General features: G+C 39.1%; 1 protein-coding gene across 1 annotated transcript in view; it reads left to right on the top strand.

The window, feature by feature from the left end:
• LOC140139193 (sushi, von Willebrand factor type A, EGF and pentraxin domain-containing protein 1-like) overlaps nt 1-21796 on the top strand; it is a 42992-nt gene extending 21196 nt beyond the window's left edge. The window contains exons 9-25 of the mRNA XM_072160974.1: nt 24-183; nt 634-750; nt 2860-3057; nt 3342-3557; nt 7915-8063; nt 8901-9078; nt 9353-9541; nt 13529-13700; nt 14629-14871; nt 14982-15124; nt 15449-15622; nt 16330-16512; nt 16820-17056; nt 17869-18045; nt 19295-19474; nt 21069-21131; nt 21337-21796. Coding sequence (XP_072017075.1) covers nt 24-183; nt 634-750; nt 2860-3057; nt 3342-3557; nt 7915-8063; nt 8901-9078; nt 9353-9541; nt 13529-13700; nt 14629-14871; nt 14982-15124; nt 15449-15622; nt 16330-16512; nt 16820-17056; nt 17869-18045; nt 19295-19474; nt 21069-21131; nt 21337-21755 — 3198 coding nt within the window. The 3' untranslated portion in view covers nt 21756-21796. The remainder of the gene's footprint in view (nt 1-23; nt 184-633; nt 751-2859; nt 3058-3341; nt 3558-7914; nt 8064-8900; nt 9079-9352; nt 9542-13528; nt 13701-14628; nt 14872-14981; nt 15125-15448; nt 15623-16329; nt 16513-16819; nt 17057-17868; nt 18046-19294; nt 19475-21068; nt 21132-21336) is intronic.
• The last annotated feature ends 282 nt before the right edge of the window (nt 21797-22078 follow it).

Here is a 22078-nt window from a genome sequence, read left to right as displayed (position 1 = left end):
TTTGCTCACTAAATTGTATCCAGGCTAAGATAGGCAGTGACGTATACATTGACTGCAAGCGGCATTTAACAGCTGCATACTGGAATCCCGTTTGGGTATACCTCTCTAATAACCCCAATACACCGACTGTCATACTCAACTCTAGAATGTCAAAGGTCAACACCTTTTTAGTGCGTAACAACGGTGAGTATTAATTATGTTAATTTAAATATAATTTGCATACATTTGCATAAACTTGTGTTGTATCTGATGATTCAAGATATATAAATTAAAAAATAATGTTAATTTAAAGTCCTCTATGGTGTCAATACGATTTCCGTCAAATTTTAATTATGTTTTTTCTTTACCTCAAATGCTAAAATAATATGAAGGGCTTCTGTATATTAAATATATGATTTTAAGCCAAAATAACAAGGTAAAGTGGGTGTTCTATGGGGGACTTGCAATGTCATTTCTTTATGACACTTTGTCAAAGTGGCTCTGTTGATTCTACAAGCACAACATAATTCCATTAAGTGTAAGTTAGGACAAGTAGTGTAAACGTTGCCCAAATCAGGTTTGAAAAACAAACAAACACATTTTCGTGTTATAAAATCATACATTATTGATATGCATCTGTTCATATCCATGCAGATGACCCCGGCTGGTATCGGCTAATATTGTCTGGTGTCACTGAGAATGACAATGGCAAATATTCATGTATCAATATCGGCAGCGAAGAAACAATGAGCTCGGTGAAAATAAAAATAGGTAGGTTATAAATCGCTTGTTTTATCGATATTTGAAGGACAATCAATTGTGTGATATATCGGGAATAGTATATTGCCCATCCCTACAAGATACAAAATACGTATCACATATAGCCCAAGACGTTGCTACCTACTGATCCAGGACTGGACATTATGCCTATGCATGGTAAGTCGCCATTTCATACATTATATTGGCGACGAGGATGGGATAATAATTTCACCATGTTCGCAAAATTTAAAAAAAAACCCGAAAACGCTTAAATGTTGGGTTATACAAAGGGTATAAAAACGTTTTAATAACCTTCATAAAACGTTTTTGAAAACGCGATGCAAAAACATTCATACGAGACAAAATATTTGGCACAAAATGCTTGCCCAAAATATTTTACAATAACGTTTTAAAAACGTATTCATGATCTTTCATAACCCGACTTTAAATGTTATTAAAACGTTTCGAATTAACGTTTTAAGATATAAAATTCAGAAATTGGATTTCACTTTTGTGGTATCTGTTGTGGCTCTGTATTTAAAAAAAAGCCGAATGAAATCAAAAATTGCATGCTAATAGCATGGAGGTATATAAATATATATACCTCCATGCTAATAGTTCTGGCGATTCAAAATACGATGCGCCACCAGCGGTTGTTCTTGCCAGTCCCAATTTTTGACCTTCAGGGTCGACATCACTGTTCTAACCACTATTGAATTTTCACGCGAGCGTGATAATAATGATGTTGAAAACAGCTCCACGAAGGATTCCGTGAGACGAATAGATAGAAGATGGATCTACTATGATTGTAAATTTCTGTTTTGCTGCACATTCGCGTGTACCATCGTTATATTGACATTTAAACACACAATGACATTATATTCCTGCTTTGTATTCGTATTGCGCGGGATTTGGATGTCGATATTTTCCGGGTTTTCCGGGTTTTTTTTCCAATGCGTATACATGTACGTTGACCTCTTCCACAGCAAACGCTGGAGGCGCATCGTATTATGAATCGCATTGAAATCGTAACGCTCCTTCACCTGCGAAGGATTGAAATCGACCGAATGGTACTTGTACATGAATACGTATTATCTTTTAAAAACTTGTGATTACTTGTAATTAGGCCTACCTGGTTATTTTAGGATGTTTCGGAATTTATGAAACTGATCATCTGAAGAATCTTCGATGCGTAAGTTAATTTTGTAAAGGATGATCATCACAGAATAGTGTAATTGTTACATTTTCTTGAAGTGTCCACTAGGTTATATATAGTGGCTACTGCCAAACCTGATTAGTGCTATGCTGGCCTTTGTACGAAGTTTACAATCGTCTATGAAGAAGCATAGTTCTAACATTTACAGTGCTGAGTTTACTTATGCGTACCTAAGGTTACGTGAATGAATGTATTCACTATAATACCATGATATTATTGAAAGACAAGCGGCTAGTAATGATGATGATGATGATGATCGATGATGATGATGATGATGATGATGATGATGATGAACAAATCAAATCATATCAAAGATGACGACGACGACGACGACGACACGACGACGACGACGACGACGACGACGACGACGACGACGACGACGACGACGACGACGACGACGACGACGACGACGACGACGACGACGACGACGACGACGACGACGACGACGACGACGACGACGACGACGACGACGACGACGACGACGACGACGACGACGACGACGACGACGACGACGACGACGACGACGACGACGACGACGACGACGACGACGACGACGACGACGACGACGACGACGACGACGACGACGACGACGACGACGACGACGACGACGACGACGACGACGACGACGATATTCCATGCAAGTTTATGCGCACGAGTTAAACTTGGTCAATTTCGCACAGTGGAGCTCTCACCATGCAGTCGATTTGGATAATTGCCTAGGGATTGGATTGCTCATGGATAAACGTATCGGTGATGTCACTGGCTTTAAACTTTGGCGGACAATAGAATAACCATTGATTGACAAGGTTACCCCTGCGTCCCCTAGCCGCTTGTATTGAAAGGTCTATACAAGATCAGTCACCAACATGAACATTTATTTTCTCCCCTGTCTTTAAATCAAATAGGTAATGTGGAATGTTCCGACCCCGGTACACCAGTGAACGGCGCCCGAGATCCACCTGCCATGCCCTCTATGGCACCTTATTTTTTCACCTTCAGTTGCAACGAGGGATATAAGCTGATTGGTAGTACCAAATCGAAATGCTCCAAGTCATTCAATTACGAGTGGACCACACCTTTGCCAGTCTGCAAAAAAATTGAAAGTAAGGGTTCTTTCTTTGTTCTAAATAATTATGACACTCTGATGCAGCAACAATGAAAACAAAAACTGAGCACATGTCGTCGGGTTCATCACATAGTGACGTATCATGATATTTGTTCATTTGTGCAATTTTGGGTTAGTAAGCACATATGCTAACTATCGAGTTTTTACGGTATGGCGGTATTTGGCATAGGTATACTGATATCTATATGGTGTTATCTTGAAAATGAATTCTGTATATTGTCTTTGTTAGGTAATTTATATAATTATAATTCATATTTTCAGAAACTTGTTATGGTAAAACATTTCCCGGTTGGAACGGCGGTAATGGATTTAGTTACAAAAGTTACGTAACAAATGCAGAGCTTGATGAAGCCACCCAATCATTCTATTGTAATATTGGCTATACCTTGGAACCTCCTGATTCTAATACTGCGAGGTGTAGAAATGAGAGTGAGCCACAATGGGACATTGAAGGCACGCACATCTCATGTATTGAAAGTAAGTAGTATGCAATGCAGTGTACCGTCCTTCGGTGTGGTACTTAAGGTGTCGGTTCACCACCAGTAGCGCAAATACAATCAAACTTATATATACCGGTAATTATAATACAAATAATTATGTTCTTCTTTGCAGTAAAACTGTATATCCAAATGCGCAGAATGATGTAAGTGGCTTATCAGTGGCGTATCGTGGTCGCCCCGTGCAGCAACAGCGCGAAAAGGTTGACCAGGTTTTATTCCAGCCAGGATGGCGCTCAAGAATCTAATCATTTTTTTATCTTTATGTAAGAATCTAATTTAAAAAAAAATTTAATATCAAAGAATTAGATGTGTTACACCCCCAACCCTGCTGGCGACCAAAAAGGTTTTGTTACATTAGACTTTGTAATTTTCCGCCCTTTTTCATTAATAATTCTTCTTGTCTCCCCTTCATCTTCCACTGCGCCTTCCTTTTTACCGGCCCCTGCTCGCGCCCCAAAGCCTCCACCCAATACGCGCATGCTTATTGTAAACTAACTCTCGATGCTATTTAAAAGCTCATTCAGTGATTTGCTCATCTGGACGATCGTTTAAAATCGTCAAAATTCAGATTTTGTCATTGTCAAAGTGGTTCAGCCAAAAGCCGTGTATTTAAGACAATAATAGGCATTTACATTTATTTCCTAATTCGCAAGCTCAATCGGAAATAAACAATTTCCTATTGCGCCTGCTTCTGGTTTTTGACAAACATGACAAACAGTTTCTCAAACAGGGGAATATCGCTCGTCAGCTGTGAGTACGGACGGACACTCCGCCCTACTAAGGGCAAATAGACTAACTAATGATAAAAGAAGCGTGTAGGCCCGAGAGGCCCATAAATTCTTAAAAATTGAACCACAAACATACATATCTACTTACGTAGGCACATACCTCAAAAGTATTGCAAACCTCAAATGAAAGTCTATTGACTTCAGTGGAAATAATAAAATATATTATCTTACCTTAAGGGATCCAAAATGAGCGTTTATTGAGTTTCGACAGTATTTTTTGTGGGACATGAGAGCACCTCAGACCTATCGAATTGCATTCTGAATACGAAGCATGTCTTTCTGATATCAAATAATTTTCATTTTTAAAAATCACAATATAATACAAATTTTATGACAAATTATAAAAATTTGATATTTTTCAAATTTTTGATATATAACAGTCCTCGAAGTAAATTATATAAATCTAATGATATATTCTTAAAATGTATGTAGCAGGGAGGAAAAGCCGACGGTCAATTGAAAATTTTGACCTTTCATATTGAAGATATGGATTTTTTTCCCAAAAAGACCTAATTTTTTTTGTGTGTTTTGGGGAAAAAAATCCATATCTTCAATACGAAAGGTCAAAATTTTTAATTGATCGTCGGCTTTTCATCCCACCTACATACACTTTAAGTATAAATCATCAGATTTATAAAGTTTACTTCAAGTACTGTTAAATATCAAAAATATCAATTTTAATGATTTGCCATAAAATGTGTATTAAATTGCGAATTTCAAAAATCAAAATTATTTGATATCAGAATGACATTCTTCATATTCAGAATGCAATTCGATATGTCTGATGTGCTCTAATGTCCCAAAATAAATACTGTCCAAACGTTCATACCCCAGCCCTTAAGCTTTCTTTTAAAAAAATACTACAATATGTCCTGCCTGCTAGAAACAAATAAAGGATGTCATGCTTGACTCTTGAAACTTGACATGACCCTTCCTCTTCATCACAAGCCCTTTTTTGCAGACTTGACACTGTTATATCTACATATATAAAGATAAAACCTTAAAACGTTAAAACATAAATTTACTGTCCGCACTGGCCGAGCTGGCAACGATCACTGACTAGACCAACGCCCAGCTAGACCAATTTGAGCTTCGCGCCAAATTGCTAAAAGATCGATATAGATCGATACCATCATCCGGCTCCCAAAAGGAAATGTAAGAATCTGTCATTTATATACTGACAGTATTAGCGACATATACAGGGTGTCCCAGAATGATTTATACCGGGAAAGATGGAATTTTTTAGGTATGAACTGCATTTCTGTTGGTCATATTGTTTTGCATTTTCAGTTTTACATGTATTTAGCTTTCTCAGATTTTTTAGATTTTAAAAATTGGATGTTTCTAGTAGAAGTTAGAGAGGATTGCGTAAAAATGTTGAATTCCAAGTTTTGACAAAGCAACCTATTTTGATAATCTGTAAAATCACTAACCGTTCAGCACAAAGTTATATGGAAAATGTTATGCAGTATATTGTTGTCCTGTTACTTCTACTAAATAGCCGATATCTATCGTTTATTTAAGATGTTACGAAGCAATCCTTGTATGGAATAAAGGATTTGCTACGCTTGAGTGACCTTAAACTATTCTTTCTTTGGCGGCAGATTTGAAGGCAATTATTGCGGTGTGTGAGTTCCATCATTTGAAATGCCGGCAGAGATGGATGTTTCATAAAAGTATAGAGAAGGTTCATCCTTAGTGTCACAGCATGCTTTTATGTCCACAGTATATTGGCAAACCCACAGCTACGTGACGAAGACGATTAAAATTTACTGCAGAGGATGCTTGAGGAAGTTATATCCTCTGTAATAATGACATTTTTGGGTAAAAATTTGGGTTAAAAATCACATAAAAAGTATGTTTTTCATCCTAAATATTTGATGTTATATTGAAATGTTTCATTTAATCCCATATCAAGAATTATTATTTAGCATTGTAAGCTCTACATCTACACAAATTTGGTGTATTTCCTATAAAAGAATGTAGGATTTCTCCAATATATTGCACTGTGTGGCTGGACGATGGTGATAAAGGATCCATGTGTTACGATGCCTTTGCACTGTAAATGACACGCATGCCGTTTTCATCCATTTTCAGTAATAGCAATGTCACGCGAAAACGAATCAAGCTATTTCCATGAAAGTCACAGAATAAGTAGGAGACATGTGTGGCATTGTATTGCACTTATTAAAATTTGATACACTGTTGACTATATATTTTTGATATTTTGTTCAAACACGGTATAAATCATTCTGGGACACCTTGTATTTGAATAGGACTTCAACTTTGTCAATACTGCTGTTTTCTTCGTGTTTTGTAATTTGTTTTTCCATTTCATAAATACCAAAAGACAATTTGAATGACTTATCCTTCACTTCAATTTACAAACCTTTTTATTTTTTTTTACTCTTGCGCTGGGATCACTGAATGGGTTGTGTGGGACTTCAGCTAACTCTTAGAACTACTGAGCGTCATATACCGTTATATTTGATACAGATGTATAGCTATGGGGCCCCTCTATCCAGTGATACCAAAATTTAATGTCGGTATGACGTCATATTGTGAGAGCTCCCATGCAAATTTGGGGAATTCTACAAAAAAGCGATTTTTACCGAATTTAATCCTAAATATGAAAGGAAATTACTATTTTCACCTAACAAACGAGTAACAAATTAGTAGCTCTTGGAATAATTTCACAAGAGCTAAATGAAAATCATTGGGGCCTCACCAACCCCTCATCTATGGTCATCTTTGATGGCCGGTCCTACCCTCGGGTAAGGTGTTGGGTAAAAATTGTATTACTAAAATGAGCGCAAAGGATGGATCTACGATTAGCTTAGGTCGTTTGGGCGTAAATGCGTGCGGTTTTTTTATGACTGATAAAACATTTAGGTGGGCTGGTACAACCCCCCTATGTAGTTCTAGGGTTAAGTTATACTGGCTTCGTATCCGTCTTTCTAAGCTAACAGAGTTACTGATGTAGAGTGTGGTCCCTTAAAGTCAAGACTGTGATGTATCAACACATTTGGGGGCATAAAGAGACATTTATGAACATTGCGTTACTATGATTATTACATTACACAACCATTGGCTTATCAGTTATCACATACTGAAAACACCAAAGGTCTAGCATACTCTTTTCTAAAGTCCTGAAGTTTTGTCATGTCTGATTTATGTATTCTATTGTGTTTTTTACTCCATTATTTTATCTTGATCTAAATTTCACCTTTGGCCCCATGGACCAGAAGTTACGTTTAATGCACTGACTAGAAGACTGAATTAAAATTCCTAGTTTATGTATGACGTCAAATGTTAATAAAACGATTTGTTTATGATGTAAACAAGTACTGTAATTTTTCGCCATTTTCTGCGATTCATTTTCTCCAAGGAAGTCACCAGATGACGCAAACTAGTCTTTTTTTTTAAAACTCAGGCGCCAAATAAATTGTGAGCATATAGTATCGAGGTGATACCGTGAGGGAGTACGGTGAAATACTATATTATTGATCAGACAAGAAGCGACTTTTATTTTCATTCCTTCTGTAGAAGATCGTAAAGTTAAACTAGACCCAGCACCAGCTGCGAACCGGAAGTACACCCTTTATACAGAAACCTATTTAGCGATTGCCTGTCATTTGATACGCATCGATCCATCGTACCAAATTAAATGGAAGGTGAAAAACAAAATGGCGGAGGTATGTAGATTTTTTCTCGTATATCTTTATACATGTTTTATGGATCTCAATTCACCTTTCTTTTCGGTAAATTCCATAAGCCTTTGCGAGTAGGCTACACCTGAGAACTCGTCATTTTACATCACGCCGACTTGTAAAGCGCAGTAACGATGTTCGACAAACGATGTGCGCATCGGCGCAGATCGGCGTGACGTCAAATGACGAGTTCTCAGGTGTACTCGCAAAGGCTAATGGGATTTACCGAAAAGGTCAATTGTTTATTCTTTTGTTTACTGTAAATAAAAATGGTGAAAATTACTCAATTTTGAATAAAAAGGAACAGCAACTAAATGGAAGCTAATGTGAAACAGCAGCGTAGGAGCAGCGTGGCACACTGGTTAAGGTCTTTGCCTTTGGTGCGAGAGGTCCCGGGTTTAATTCCCCGCAGGACAAAACAAAAAATCTCCGCTCTCCCTGTGGTTCATCTGGTAATGGCGGGGCAGATGATCCATGATAAAGACCTCGTTTACAGGCGGTTCCGATCAGGATAACGCCCGATTGTCGGCTACACTTGCCTGTCCTGTAAAAATACCCCGACCAGCTATCTACGGCAACCCCCTTCGTTCACCAGGTCACTTGTGCCTGGCCGAAGTTTCATCAGCGTTATCTCCTAGATTTCAGCTGTTAATGCCTAGATATGCCCGACGTATTTATTATATTTTTACCCAAGTTATGATATGATATGACAATTCTATTTGATATATTTAGATCACTTTAAAACATAACAAGCTTACAAAGAACATTTCACCAGGTGTAATCTTTAAAACCGAAATGAATACCGTCTTTTTATTTTTTCAGTTGGTAGACGTGTCCACAGACCTATCATCTCGTGTTCATACCATTACAAATAGCACTTGGTCGTGGCTCATTATTAAAGACAGTAAATTTGTTAACAGTGGAGAATACGCATGCGTATATCAAAGCACAACTGGGGTATCAAGAGTGTACAAGGAGACTGTATGGTTAGAAATTAACAGTAAGTGTTAATCTTTCCAAAAGGAATTAAATCCAATTTTTGTCGAAATGTGCAAAAAATAGTAAAAATTATGTTGAGAACAAAGGGAACTGAGAAAACAAATGAGTCAAATTACACTCAATACTCAATAAATGTTTACTAAATTTGAGTACAATTAAAATCAACATTGAGTTTTATTCACTCATTTTGATGCTCTGTTCCCTTTTACTCAACATTGAGTAATTTTGTATTTGCAGTGTTCTCATTGCGTTGTTATTACTTTTATCCTTATTAGCCGTTTGCCCAGACCCATCCCCATTTCCAAACGGAGTCATAACAGCCTCATCGCATGGTGAATACAACCTTCCAGACGATGTCGTAACTTTGTCCTGTGACGTAGGCTATACGTTTCACGGCATAACAAAGCGGATATGTCTGTCTAATGGCACATGGGAAGATTTCGGCCCACCTGTTTGCATTCCTGGTAGGTGCATACTTTTTCCTTATAATATTTTGTTTAACATTCAATAAGGTATACAATTAATGTGTCAAAGCTATTAAGGGTACACGATGTATTGTTGGTCGAAGCAGCCAAAAATTCCGATTTTTATTATCTAAATATACTAAAAAGTAATATGTTATTGAAAAATAACACTTTGATGTTCTGCAAAAGTTTATTCTACAAATCGTATACTTTGAAACTTGCTTGTTTTATTGTTGTGAATGATTGTGTACGTTTTACAAAAGTGTTGTTCTTTCAGCCTTCTTTACAACATAACTCAAGAACCAAATGACCTACTAAAGCATATCTGTGATATTCAAATTCTTCTACACACTCGCTATGAAACGATCAATGCAATTTTCGCCAAAGCTCACTACCATTCGCAAGAATGCTCTGAACTACCAAATTGCAACAGTTAAAAATAGTTGCCAACCTTAAGTTTTTGTATGAATGTATGGCACAATAGGCTCAACAACCGTGTACCCAGAGTGCTTATCCTTTAATGGGACCGATTACATAATGTCCTTTCCAAAGGAATGAACGCTCTCATGGTCCATTCATACATACTCGATATATAACAGTAGTAGCAGTAGATCGTAGCTCCCGCCTTTATGTAGGTGAACCCCTATTAGAAAGACAGGCTATTAGAAAGAAGGGGGTCGAAACAAAATAAAAACACAGAAGATAAAACACAGCTCTAATTCTTCCACCGCCATGCACCCAACTAGCCTTCTGGGCTCTGGGATGGTGTTTTTTTGTTGTTTTTTTTCTATTTTTCCTCTTTTTTTTTTTTTTTTTTTTGCTTCTCGATTTATTTTTTTATATTATCATATATTATCATGTATAGATCATGTATAGATCAGAGGTGGGTGGACATGATGTGAAGACACATGAATAAAAAATAAATCGAGAAGCAAAAAAAAATTTTAAAAAAAAGAAGAAGGAAAAAATAGAAAAAAAAACACCATCCCAGAACCGGAACCTCGAACCGAGGCTAGCACCCAACTAGCTAAAAACTAACTGCTACAACACAGCAAATCCACTGCCATCACTCATGACGAAAAGTACATGGATGATCAGCTCCAGGCTGACGTAAGGGGTAATTAATCACCTATGATGCACTTCCACATACGGTGGAGAGCGAAGCATAGCCTCCTAGTTACACTTTCTATGGTTTCTAGACTCTTTATTGTCTGGAGGGTAAGGTAAAATTCCAACACAGGTACATGTACAGTCAAGAATGGGTTGCATCCAGGGTGCCTCACTCTTGATGTCATTCCATGTTGAGCCGGAGTCTTCGTCTATGACGGCTTGTCGCAGGTGCTGCATATGATAATCTCTTCTTTGCTCCAAGCGTTCGCAAGAGAGCAGAAAATGTCCCATGGATTCAGGTTCAGTTTTGCACATCTGACATGTAGCCTCTGTGCCAGGATAATATTTTCCCGTGTATTTTGCCTTCATTTCTTGGAGAGTGTATGTCCCGATATAAGGATACGTGCCTTGACAGCTGCTCTCTGGAGGTCCATGACATCTGGACTAGCAGTTGACCAGACATCTCAGTTAATATACTTGAGGGAAGATCGGCTTGCAGCCCCATCACGAAGCTTGATAAACCAGAAGGAGCTGACTCCACTGTCGACAATTTCTTTCCACTTCATTTTCGATGGTGGGTCGGCTAGGATAGTGTCCATCTGGAAGACTGTACTTCCTTTTTTTTTTTTTTTTTTTTTTTTTTTGCCTTTGGGAAATTTCTTTCTCAATACTGCAGCCTCTAGCAATTGCACCAAACATGGACGTTTGCTGATAACACCCTCAATGGGGCGCCGTCCCAGTAGAAGAAACACGGCTTCATCAGCAGTACGATCTGGAAGATGCGGAATCTTCTTAAGCACACCCTTATGGTATTTGTCAAGCTTGTTTAAGTCTGATTGTGTAATTATAGTAGTCGCCAGCTCATGAATGTACCTTGGGATGACGAAGGTAGAATGCATCTTAGCAGCGAGGAGAGGATTCACCCCATTGTTGCCGTGTAGATCTGCACCCATCAGCGAGTATGTTATCCGTCTTGCCAGCTACATTCGGGCATCAATAAGCTGAGCCTGATCTTTGGTGGTGTACTTCAGCAGGGCAACATGTGTGCATTCAGTGGAGACATTGAGAGGGTCATTACGCACCTTGAAAGGTTGTGACTCTTGTCAAACATTTAGGAGAGTTTGCGAATTGTTCATCATGACAGTACTCTTTTCCGGATGGATAATGTATCGGTGCTCGGAGGCGTAATTTAATGCAACCTAAAGCATGAATTGAAGATTAGTCATGGACTCTGCTGCGAGAAGTACATCATCCGCACATGTCGGTGCTTCAACATAGATATCACCAATCTTAGTGCCTATTCTGGAGATTTCAAGCGTCTTGAGAAGCCCGTTGATGAAGTTCTTGAAGCAGTTGGTGGATACAACGCTACCTTGTCTGACACCCTGTGCGAGGTTGAAGGCCCTTGAAAGTGCACCATCTCATTTCCCTTGACTTGAGGCGTCATGGTATAGTTCAAACAGCAGTTGCCACAATGAGGAATGCAGCCCATATTAATCACGATAATACAGCTTATGCAGCATATAGCATTCTGGTAAACTACGTCGAAAGTTTAGCATGTAAAACGTCATTTTTAAGTAAAAGTGAACACTGATGGCGCTATTTATCTTAAATTGTGTTTTCATCTTTACAAGGGGTAGACGCTGGTATAATGCCATTAAAACATAAAAAGAGTCACAAATATGAAGGAATTTAAAAAAAACTGTTTATGAAATGTAAGGAATAACTTATATTTTTTGGCTAAATTAAATTTAGAATATATATAAATAGCGCCCTCAACTTTCACACAAATATACAGTTTCGAGGATAAAAATTACCACACAAAAGCAGAAAAAGATGAATAAGTCGATAAAGAAACGAAAATCTATATTACAAAGAACTACAAATGTTTGTATAAGAATGTGATTGTTTCATGCTACACATTCATTATGATGGCAACAATCATCAGACTGGTATAAAACAAGTTCATTTTACAACAAAATAACATTATTGTTAAACGAGACAATACATAAAATCAATTATTGATTGAAACAAATCAGTTCTGTGCAGGAAGTGTTGCCAAGTGACAAGTTGCTAGGTAATGCTGAATTGGTCCAGTTTGTGCCGATTTCTGTGCATACAAACAGTTGAGTTTCTTGGTGTGATATTTCTCTGCGAGGCATAAGTTGCATTTCTAGGTTGATAGGTTATATGGAGCTTATTTCGCATGCAATTTTCTTTTCTTTCCGTTGCCATTATATACTTGGATTCTACTTTGCTGTTTTTTCCTGTCGGACGGTGGATTCTGAGGGGCACGAGGGCATTCTTGGCCTAGTGGTATGACTTGCTGTAATGTTCCTTTAGAATCTGATAGGAAAGAGATGCGTTTATTGATTGATTTTGGCAATTCCTTAATGGAAATTTTCAAATGATCGTCAGCTTTTCCTCCCAGCCACATACACTTTAAATATCATTAGATTTCTAAATTTTACTTCGAGGACTGTTAAATGTCAAAAATAAAATTTGTATGATATCGAATATTATTTGATATCAGAAGGTCTTTCTTCGTATTCAGAATGTAATTCGATATGTCTGATGTCCTCTCATGTCCCACAATAAATACTGTGCAAACGTCCATACCCCAGCTCTTAAAGTACGTTACATTTTTACAATGCTGACTTGCTGCCACTAGAGACAACAAATACGATGATGATGATGACGCCGACGACGAGCATGATAATGCACTTTCTGCTAGAATAATAAGCACACTAATGGGAACCAGAACAGATCCCAAGGTTCCCGGGTATTAAAGGTTTCTGTTATGCACTTCACATAGTTATGCCTATGATTGCCTTGTTGGCATGCCGAATAATCCATCAACTGCCATTTTCTTCACAGATTTAAACTTTGCCATCCACTGGGGCAATCGACAGCTAATTAATAAGACTAATTTGCAGTTAACTGTTGGATCTGACGTCATCCTTGATTGCCAAACTGGGGGTAATTTTGGGGAACTTGATCCTGCAGGACAGTTGATTGGATGGTTTCGGATTGATAACGATGGAACGAGGTAAAGTTTATGATATATATGACATGATCAAATGGAATGAGTCGCATCATTTTCTGACAGATTGCAAATGCTACATTTTGATGCAAACTCCATCAAAATCGGACATCTGATTACCGAGTTATAATTAGCGACATCAGACTCATTCCCGTTGATCATGTCATATAGCATGATATTATATATGATGCCGTGATCATCGAGATGTAAATGAGCCTAAATTTGTAGGAGCACTGACCGGTTATATGTTGCAGGAGTATCTTGGCCGTATTCAAGTGTACTTCTGAAGTACTTACGTTGGTAAAGGTTTCATCAGGGCCCTGACACTCAGTTCAGAAGTATGTTACTGCGTGGAAGCGGCCATTGACCCTGTAATCGCGTACCAGGAACTACCGGTCGCGTAGGCGCACTTGTATGCGCCCTATACGCGTTATTGATCGCGTTGGACGATTGTGCTGGCGACGCGTTCATTAGCACCCCAGCACCCATTAGCACCCCATGGCAGCGCCCATACGTGTGTCAATTTGTGGTTCGCGGGATCTATTTTTCAGGCTCTGTAGCGTGCAAATTTGGCTGGTGCGATTTTACAGTCTACCGTGTGGTTTCATTCATCCAGGTATTATAAATTAAATTGGAATCATAAAACTAATCTAATGGATTCACGTTTTGTTGTTTTCTCTTGAGAGGCTATGGTATCGCACCTTATTCTAGGTGCATCATCAGGCCGTCTGTTGATCTGGCATCAGTCGACCTGTGACAAGGTGGTGTTGCCAGGTGTTGTTGATTTTGAGTCAAACTTCTTAGGAATGTTTTTGATTACAGAATTGTAGGCCCCTGCCAATTTATGGCACAGACCACCTCCCCTGTGTAGTGATGGTTGCTCTTTCTTTACCCAAATCGCTTCATTGACTACCCTGCGTTCTCAGACCAACAGACGGCCTGCAGATGCACCTGGGATAAGGTGCGATACCGTAGCCGCTCAAGACACAAAAACTGGGAACACCACCTTGTCACAGGTCGATGACTGGTGCCAGATCAACAGACGGCCTGAAGATGGACCTAGGGTAAGGTACGATACCGTAGCCGCTCAAGACACAAAAACTGGCAACACCACCTTGTCACAGGTCGATGACTGCCGCCAGATCAACAGACGGCCTGCAGATACACCTGGGATAAGGTGCGATATCGTAGCCTCTCAAGAAAGAAAAACAATACGTCCAGTTGATTAGTTTATGATTCCAATTTAATATACTGAAGTACATGTTTCTGACACTTCCAACCACACAGACACGACGACCATTTTGATCAAATATTGATGGCCGATGGCAACAAATTGAGAATGCTTCTAAGACAAACAGCAACTGAACAAGCAGGAACGTATGGTTGCGGAACCCTTGTTGGTTTTACCACAGTTCATCTGGAAATTATTGGTAAGACTTGTTGTGTTATTACTCAATTTAGCCCGAAGTCTTACCATATATAACCCTAATGTTAACACTAACATATTAGCCTGAGTCCTTCTGGCCTCTAATGGCGATGGCGGCGCCTTTTTTACCCACAATCCTTCACGTTGCTACAGCACAGTGGAGCGGCCGTGCGTAAGTATTCGAGATCTGGAGAATCTAGCTACTAACATATCCCTTGTTCTAACCCGCATTCTAACACCTAAAAACATTGATCATAAAATGTTACCCTATACCTAACACCAAGAATAAATCTACTCAAGATTACCCTAACTCTTCACTCCACGACAGTTCCGTGTCTTTCTCTCGGCCATCCATCCCATGGGAGTGTCAATGGTTGGAGTTGGCGTAAGGGTACTGTAGTGACTTACACCTGCGATCAGCGATACCAAATCTCACGAGGGGACTTGAATCGAACCTGTCAGCTTTCTGGAGAATGGACGGGAATCGAACCAGTGTGCAGCCGTATGTATTGATGATTTTGAGAGCTGGTAGGGTTATAGAAATGAGTAATTTGTAGCCTCGGAAACTGCAATCTTCTAAGACCATGATCTGATATCGCCAAAACATAATTTTCTGAAGAAATTACAGTTTTAATATTTAAGATAATTATATACAATATTTATAGGTAGAGTAAATATAAAAACATACCCGGGTTTTCAAAAAAGAGGAGGGGCTTTTTTATTTTTTGAAATCGAAAAATATGTGTAAATACCCATATTTGGCCTTTTTTAATTTGACTGTTCTGGTAGGTACGTCCCCTCTAATGATCACAGAACCTTCCAGAAATGTTTCTTGTATATTAGAAAGGGTATAGAAACATCTGAACTTCCTAGACGTTTTTTCTTCAAAAGTTATAACTGCATGAATTTTTTTTTTAATGGAGGGACAAAAAACACGGCTTAACGCGCATTTAGAGCCATTGCTTGGTTTGTGCACTTTGGCACCACTTATTGTTACGCGGTGTGACAGAAGTATGAAAGGGTGCCATTTCTAATGAATGTAGTCCTCTTTTCTATGATAAACAGACTTATTCCTTTAAAAAGGCAGTTATGAAATGTTCCTGTAATTCTCCAAAGATGAAAAAGACACATTTTGGAACATGACCTCTACCTGCCGATTTACCAAATTAATGCTATTGCCAGGATATTGCTACTTTTATGTTTTTCCAGTCGCCAAATGTCCAGATTTACTTCCACCAGCAAACGGCGGGTTTTCCGCTAGTCCTGCATTTGATCTCAACGCAGAAGTGACTGTAATTTGTGCAGACGACAGCGAGTTTGAATTTGGCGCCAAAAATGTCTTACGTTGTCAAAGCAATGGAACCTGGAATGGGACAGTGCCTTCATGTGTTCGTAAGTTGATAGTCTAATGTATATATATTCTTATATGAGACGGTGGCACCTCGATTGGACTGGAACCCTGGAGTTGGATCGTGTTTTGTACCAAGGTCCTTTATATATTAACTCAATGCTCCAGGAGTCTGCCAAACCAAACATTGAGACACTTGGATTATAACTGATATCATTTTATATTGGATTCCATTCACCGATGCTATTGAAAACTTGATACATAGTTATATCCTTAAAACTTTGACCTTGAAAATGTTTTATTTTTATCTTTATTAATACCAATCACATAGTTTTTCTTGTTTTATACCAGATAAATGTCAAAATACTGTATGTGGACCGGGTGCAAAATGTGTAATCAACCCTTCCAACAAAGACCCCAAATGCATATGTAAGGACATCAATGAAGACTGTGCCAGCAATGGACAAACCAAAGTATGTGGCAGCGACGCACAAACCTATGATAGTCAGTGTGCGATGGAAGTTTATGCATGTAATGAGAATGGTGGTATATATCCCAGTAAGGTGGCAGATGGGACGTGTGTTAAACGTAAGTTTCAAACAATTTATCATTTCAATACAAAATAATATCATACTGTGTCCGCCATATTTCCAAGAGGATAGGCTATGGCTTAAAACCGTTTAATATTATTCATTAGTGATCGACTTTGTAACGATTTTTACTATTTCACTCAGCGCTGACGATAAGTTCCATCGTCTCCATTCAATATTGACTAAATATAATCAAAGTCTCGTTCTGACTCCGCATCAGATATGTCAGATCTGTCTGTGATGGAAACTTCTTCATTTGATCAAATCGGACTTGTAAAAATTAGTAATAATTTCACGACAAAGCCGGAACACTTCGCTAAGGGATGAAATCAAAACTCGACCGGCGGTTGACCGCCGGTTCCGTCCGGTTGCTATTGTTCTAAAAAATGGGAACCGCCGGTCAACCACCGGTCGAGTTTTGATTTAATCCCTAAGTCTAAAGTGTTTCTCCTAACATATCCACTCCGGCTCCATGTTGCAGCATTGTATTCATGCATGATATTATCTCAGCTAATATAGTTTCTTTGTCAAGACCAAAGGAAAAAACTTGGAGGGGGAATCCCGACCGGATGTTATTGTCAAGACCAACGTTGGAGACAGGAGTAGGCCTACATCCGGCCGGGATTCCTGCTCCAAGCAGATGGATCAATAACAACATCAATCGCCTTGAGAAAGCCAGGAGGTTTCTGGCGAAACTGTCAGCAGAAAAATGTAAGTTTTTCCTTTGGTCTTGACAAAGAAACTTTATTAGCTGTTTAATCAACAGACCTGTTGAACCTCTTCAGTCATGATAATTCTTTCAAATTATAGGTGGACTCTGTTCTTCAAAACCCGTACTATCAGCTGAAGCCCAGAGATGCGATCTTCGTAACGTTTATTATTACAATCCTACCTTAATGAAGTGTACGGACACACCCACAGACTATTGCATGGAAGAAGACACCGGGTTCTCAACACGGGAAACCTGCGATTCGTATTGTACTGAAGGTACGCATAGTTTCGTATAGCATGTATAGATGGTGCGACGCTCCTCCTCCCATTAACAAGACAGTTCATTTAATTAGTACCAAAGAAGGTCCCAATTAGTTATAAACAATTAACAAAGGGACATACTTTTTCCAGATAATCCGTTCAAATAAACACGACATACGTCCAATTTTATAGGACTTGGGTCCACTTTTTGCATTAAAGCGAATTTCTGTGGTTTGAATAAAAATAGAACTACAGTATCCAAGTGGATGACAGGTCCTGCAGCAAAGGCTCTACCCAATGAGGTGAGACTGTCCACATTTGACAACCAAATGGGCTATTCCATTTGGAATCCGTACACCCTCTACGGAAGACATGACCTTAATCTCTACACAGGGTGTGTGAATTTCAAATGAGATTACCCCCTCTGTGAAAGATGTCATGTCTCCCATAGGGTTTGTATGTATTTCAACTGGAATAGCTCAATGTCTCAAACGAAAGTCACATCTTAAAAGAACTATACATGACCAGAGATTCAAAGATGAGGGAGCTGGGAGCATGGAAATGGCGTACCCGGCAATGAGATTTACTTGGGAAAGGAATCTTATTCTCTTCGGAAGAATAACATTTCTGCATTCGTTTACATGACACTACACAAAGTTATCTTATGTACCTCAGTTGCATCTGGCTATAACAATCTATTTAACATGTGGGTACCTCAAGTGATCGATATAAATCCACAGGAGGAACTCGCCTTGTGAAGTGAAAATATAAACTGTTTTTCAGGCAAAGGCAACGTAAATTTTTGGAGCTAAAAGCATTCTTCAAGACAGTAGCGTCCGCGTGTGACACACGCACGATCAAATGCAATGGTGTATCTATTGGGTGCAATCACTTCTCGCCTCGTCGCGCGCTACAGATGCACCGCCTTTGATCGCTCGTGTATCACACGTGTGTACGCTACTGTTTCGAGGAAGACAAATGGGACTATTCATGCGCGTATTTGGGGGGGGGGGGGCTTTGGGGCAAAATGAAGGGGCGGCAAAAATAGGGGCGGCAAAAACGAAGGGGCGGCAAAAAGAATTAGTAAATACAAAGGGCGGAAAAATTTGATAAAGCATAATCAAATTTGTACTATAGATCAAAATGTGCCTGAAACCCTTTTTCTATTAGAGTCAATGGATGGAATAGACCGAAGCTATGTTGTACCGGTAATGTTAAACTAGATTAGGCCTATAAATTATTATCATTTGATGTAATTTTTCAGTGAATTATTGCAATATTGCACGTGACTCTGGACCATGTGACCAGAATGAGAATAGATGGTACTGGGATTCCTCCTCGTCAAACAGCGCCAGTCACACATGCGTGGAATTTACCTATGGAGGATGCGCGGGAAACGAGAACAACTTCAAAACTCGGGATGAGTGCTTGATGACGTGTCCAGGTAGGGTCTTCTTAATGGATGGATCTATACTCGAGTCGCTGGCAGTGAGCGATTTATAATTGGAAGAATAAGCTACTGGATTAATTTTGTTTATGCCTGAACCTAAGTTCTTTAAAATTAAAATTCAGTGCATAGCCCAAACAAACGTGTCTGAGCGTAGTGAACCTTGTTATGACAATTATTCGAACAACAATCAAATTTTTGACGGTTTCCGCTGGTTCCTAATGTTTTTCGGTTCTGTGCTAAATATAATTGTCAGTGAAAGCTTAGAACAAGAAGTTAGCGTTCTCTGTTCAGGGTTTACCTTATATTACCTATTCACGTGATATATCAAGAATGTTGTTATTTATAAGCATTATAAGTTCCTGAATTTGCACCTGTAAGTAAACTGGCCTCAAAAAGAAACTTATACTTTTTACAAGGTCATATCTTAAAATCCTCTCCATAAAAATGAACAAATATTTCACACAGGATTACTTCAATACTCTTCTCTAAACACTGGTCAGTAACCAAACAGTTGTCCAACTGACACAACAGCAAAATGCACTGACAGGCAACGCCTTCATGGACCACATTCACAGCGCAACAGATTTCGCTGGCTGGGTTCCAATTATTCGCCTGTGAATTTGATCCAGGAAGGTGTTCCGTGTCAGTGCATTTTACTGTTGTGTCAGTTGGACAACTGCTTGGTTACTGACATGTGTTTAGAGTAGAGTATTGAAGTAATCCTGTGTGTAATTTTTGCTCATGTACAGACGAATAATTGGAACCCAGCTAAAGAAATCTGTTGCGCTGTGAATGTGGTCCAGGAAGGTGTTGCATGTCAGTGCATTTTGCTGTTGTGTCAGTTGGACAACTGTTTGGTTACTGACCAGTGTTTAGAGTAGAGTATTGAAGTAATCCTGTGAAATTTTTGTTCATTTTTATGGAGAGGATTTTAAGATATGACCTTGTGAAAAATTATAAGTTTCTTTTTGAGGCCAGTTTATATTACACAATGATAGTGTCTGTAAGCCACTGACATTGTATTTATGCTGAAGAGGTCTTAACGCCACATCAGTCAAAGATCATTTGTTTGTATAAAACTTGAGACTACCATAAAGGGGTTTCATGTTCTAAGAGAAGTTCCACTTATCTATGATAATTATGTACTTAATGCACAAAGTCCAATTTGGTCCTATATAACGTTATCGGTACCCATAATAGGCAATATGGGGGTCACCCATGCAGCCCGTCATGGTTTATAAAACACTAAGGCCGTAAACACTGCAGGGTTGAGGCCAGAGATATCCATAGTAAAGACTTGCAACTAGGCCTAATATAGTTCCGATTTAGAAGAGCCCCGCAGGGCATGAAATAGGTAAATCGCTGCAGTAGACCAGCAAGCACGAGGTAGTATTTTATACAACTTGTGATGGGAGCTATATATATCGTTTTCTAATAAATTAAACCACTATGAAATGTTCATTTATTACGCTCAATACAATTGATTAATTATCGATCGTTATGATAGAAAGAGTAATCTGTACTTATCAGGACACCGATAGGTCTATAGGACCAAACTAAAATTGATGCCTTACTATTTTCGTTCCAGATCGTTGTGTATTATGTCCTGATACCATGAACCTGTTTAACGCCTGCGATTACGGCCAGTATGGTAGGTATCACCATTCTTTGTTTTTCAATCTTTGAAGTTTATAATAAAGTAAGATTTCAATCAATTAAGACGTCAGTTTTGATGACAGGTTGATATCCTTACTAGCTTGGAGATTGACTGTCTTTCTGTAAACAGTAAGAAATCTAACGTTAGCACATCCGTAATATACTTCTCTTTTGACTGTCTACAATCTTGACTTTTACAGCTACTCGAGCCACAATCTTAAGGTTGAGTCGTTTTGAAAAGACCGCACAACGAAAATACCCGACAACATTTCACATCAAGATCAAGAATGTCCTAAAAACCAACGCGGCTGAAACCACCCCTGGACCCCAGGAGGATTACGCCCTTTGGAGCACCGTGCTGTACCGTGGAGTAACTTGCCCGTGCCCGCGATTCCTTCCATTGGACACAGACTATTTAATCATTAGCAAGCTGGAAGATGGACTCTCCCGTGCGTATAAAAAGGAGCCAATCGTTACGGAAGGCACATTCGTGAGGCTGTGGTCTGAAGATCTGGAGTGCGAGTTGAGGTGTACGAGCACGTGTAGTCAACTGTTTCAGACACTCGGACTTACCAGTTGTCCGCATCCTAGTAATCCTAAATGTAGTTGTTGCAGTTAAAGTGGAAGTCCCACTTTTGGTTTTAAGTTTCTTTGGGAATTAAGTCATATAAATTCTGTTCTGTCTGCCATCAAAGTAACAGTTGTAAGTCAGTTCTTCTGTGGAAAACTGGCCAAGTGGACGTTTAAGTTTTAAATTTATTATTGTGATGATTCTTGAATAAGAACAATATAATAAAGGAACATACTATTAGGTCCGTCCAGGTCGCGCCCAGTCGAAGCCGGTTGCACTCTAGCTTCATCTCGCACAGCCAGTGGCGCGGCAAGAGTCTCGGGGGCCCATGGACATTGGACAAGGAGTAGTGCAGGGCCCTTTTAACATCT

The sequence above is a fragment of the Amphiura filiformis genome, chromosome 18 (assembly GCF_039555335.1).
Source record: "Amphiura filiformis chromosome 18, Afil_fr2py, whole genome shotgun sequence".
Lineage (NCBI taxonomy): Eukaryota > Metazoa > Echinodermata > Ophiuroidea > Amphilepidida > Amphiuridae > Amphiura > Amphiura filiformis.
The sequence above is the reverse complement of the archived record's forward strand: the minus strand, read 5'-3'. Positions and strand labels throughout refer to the sequence as shown.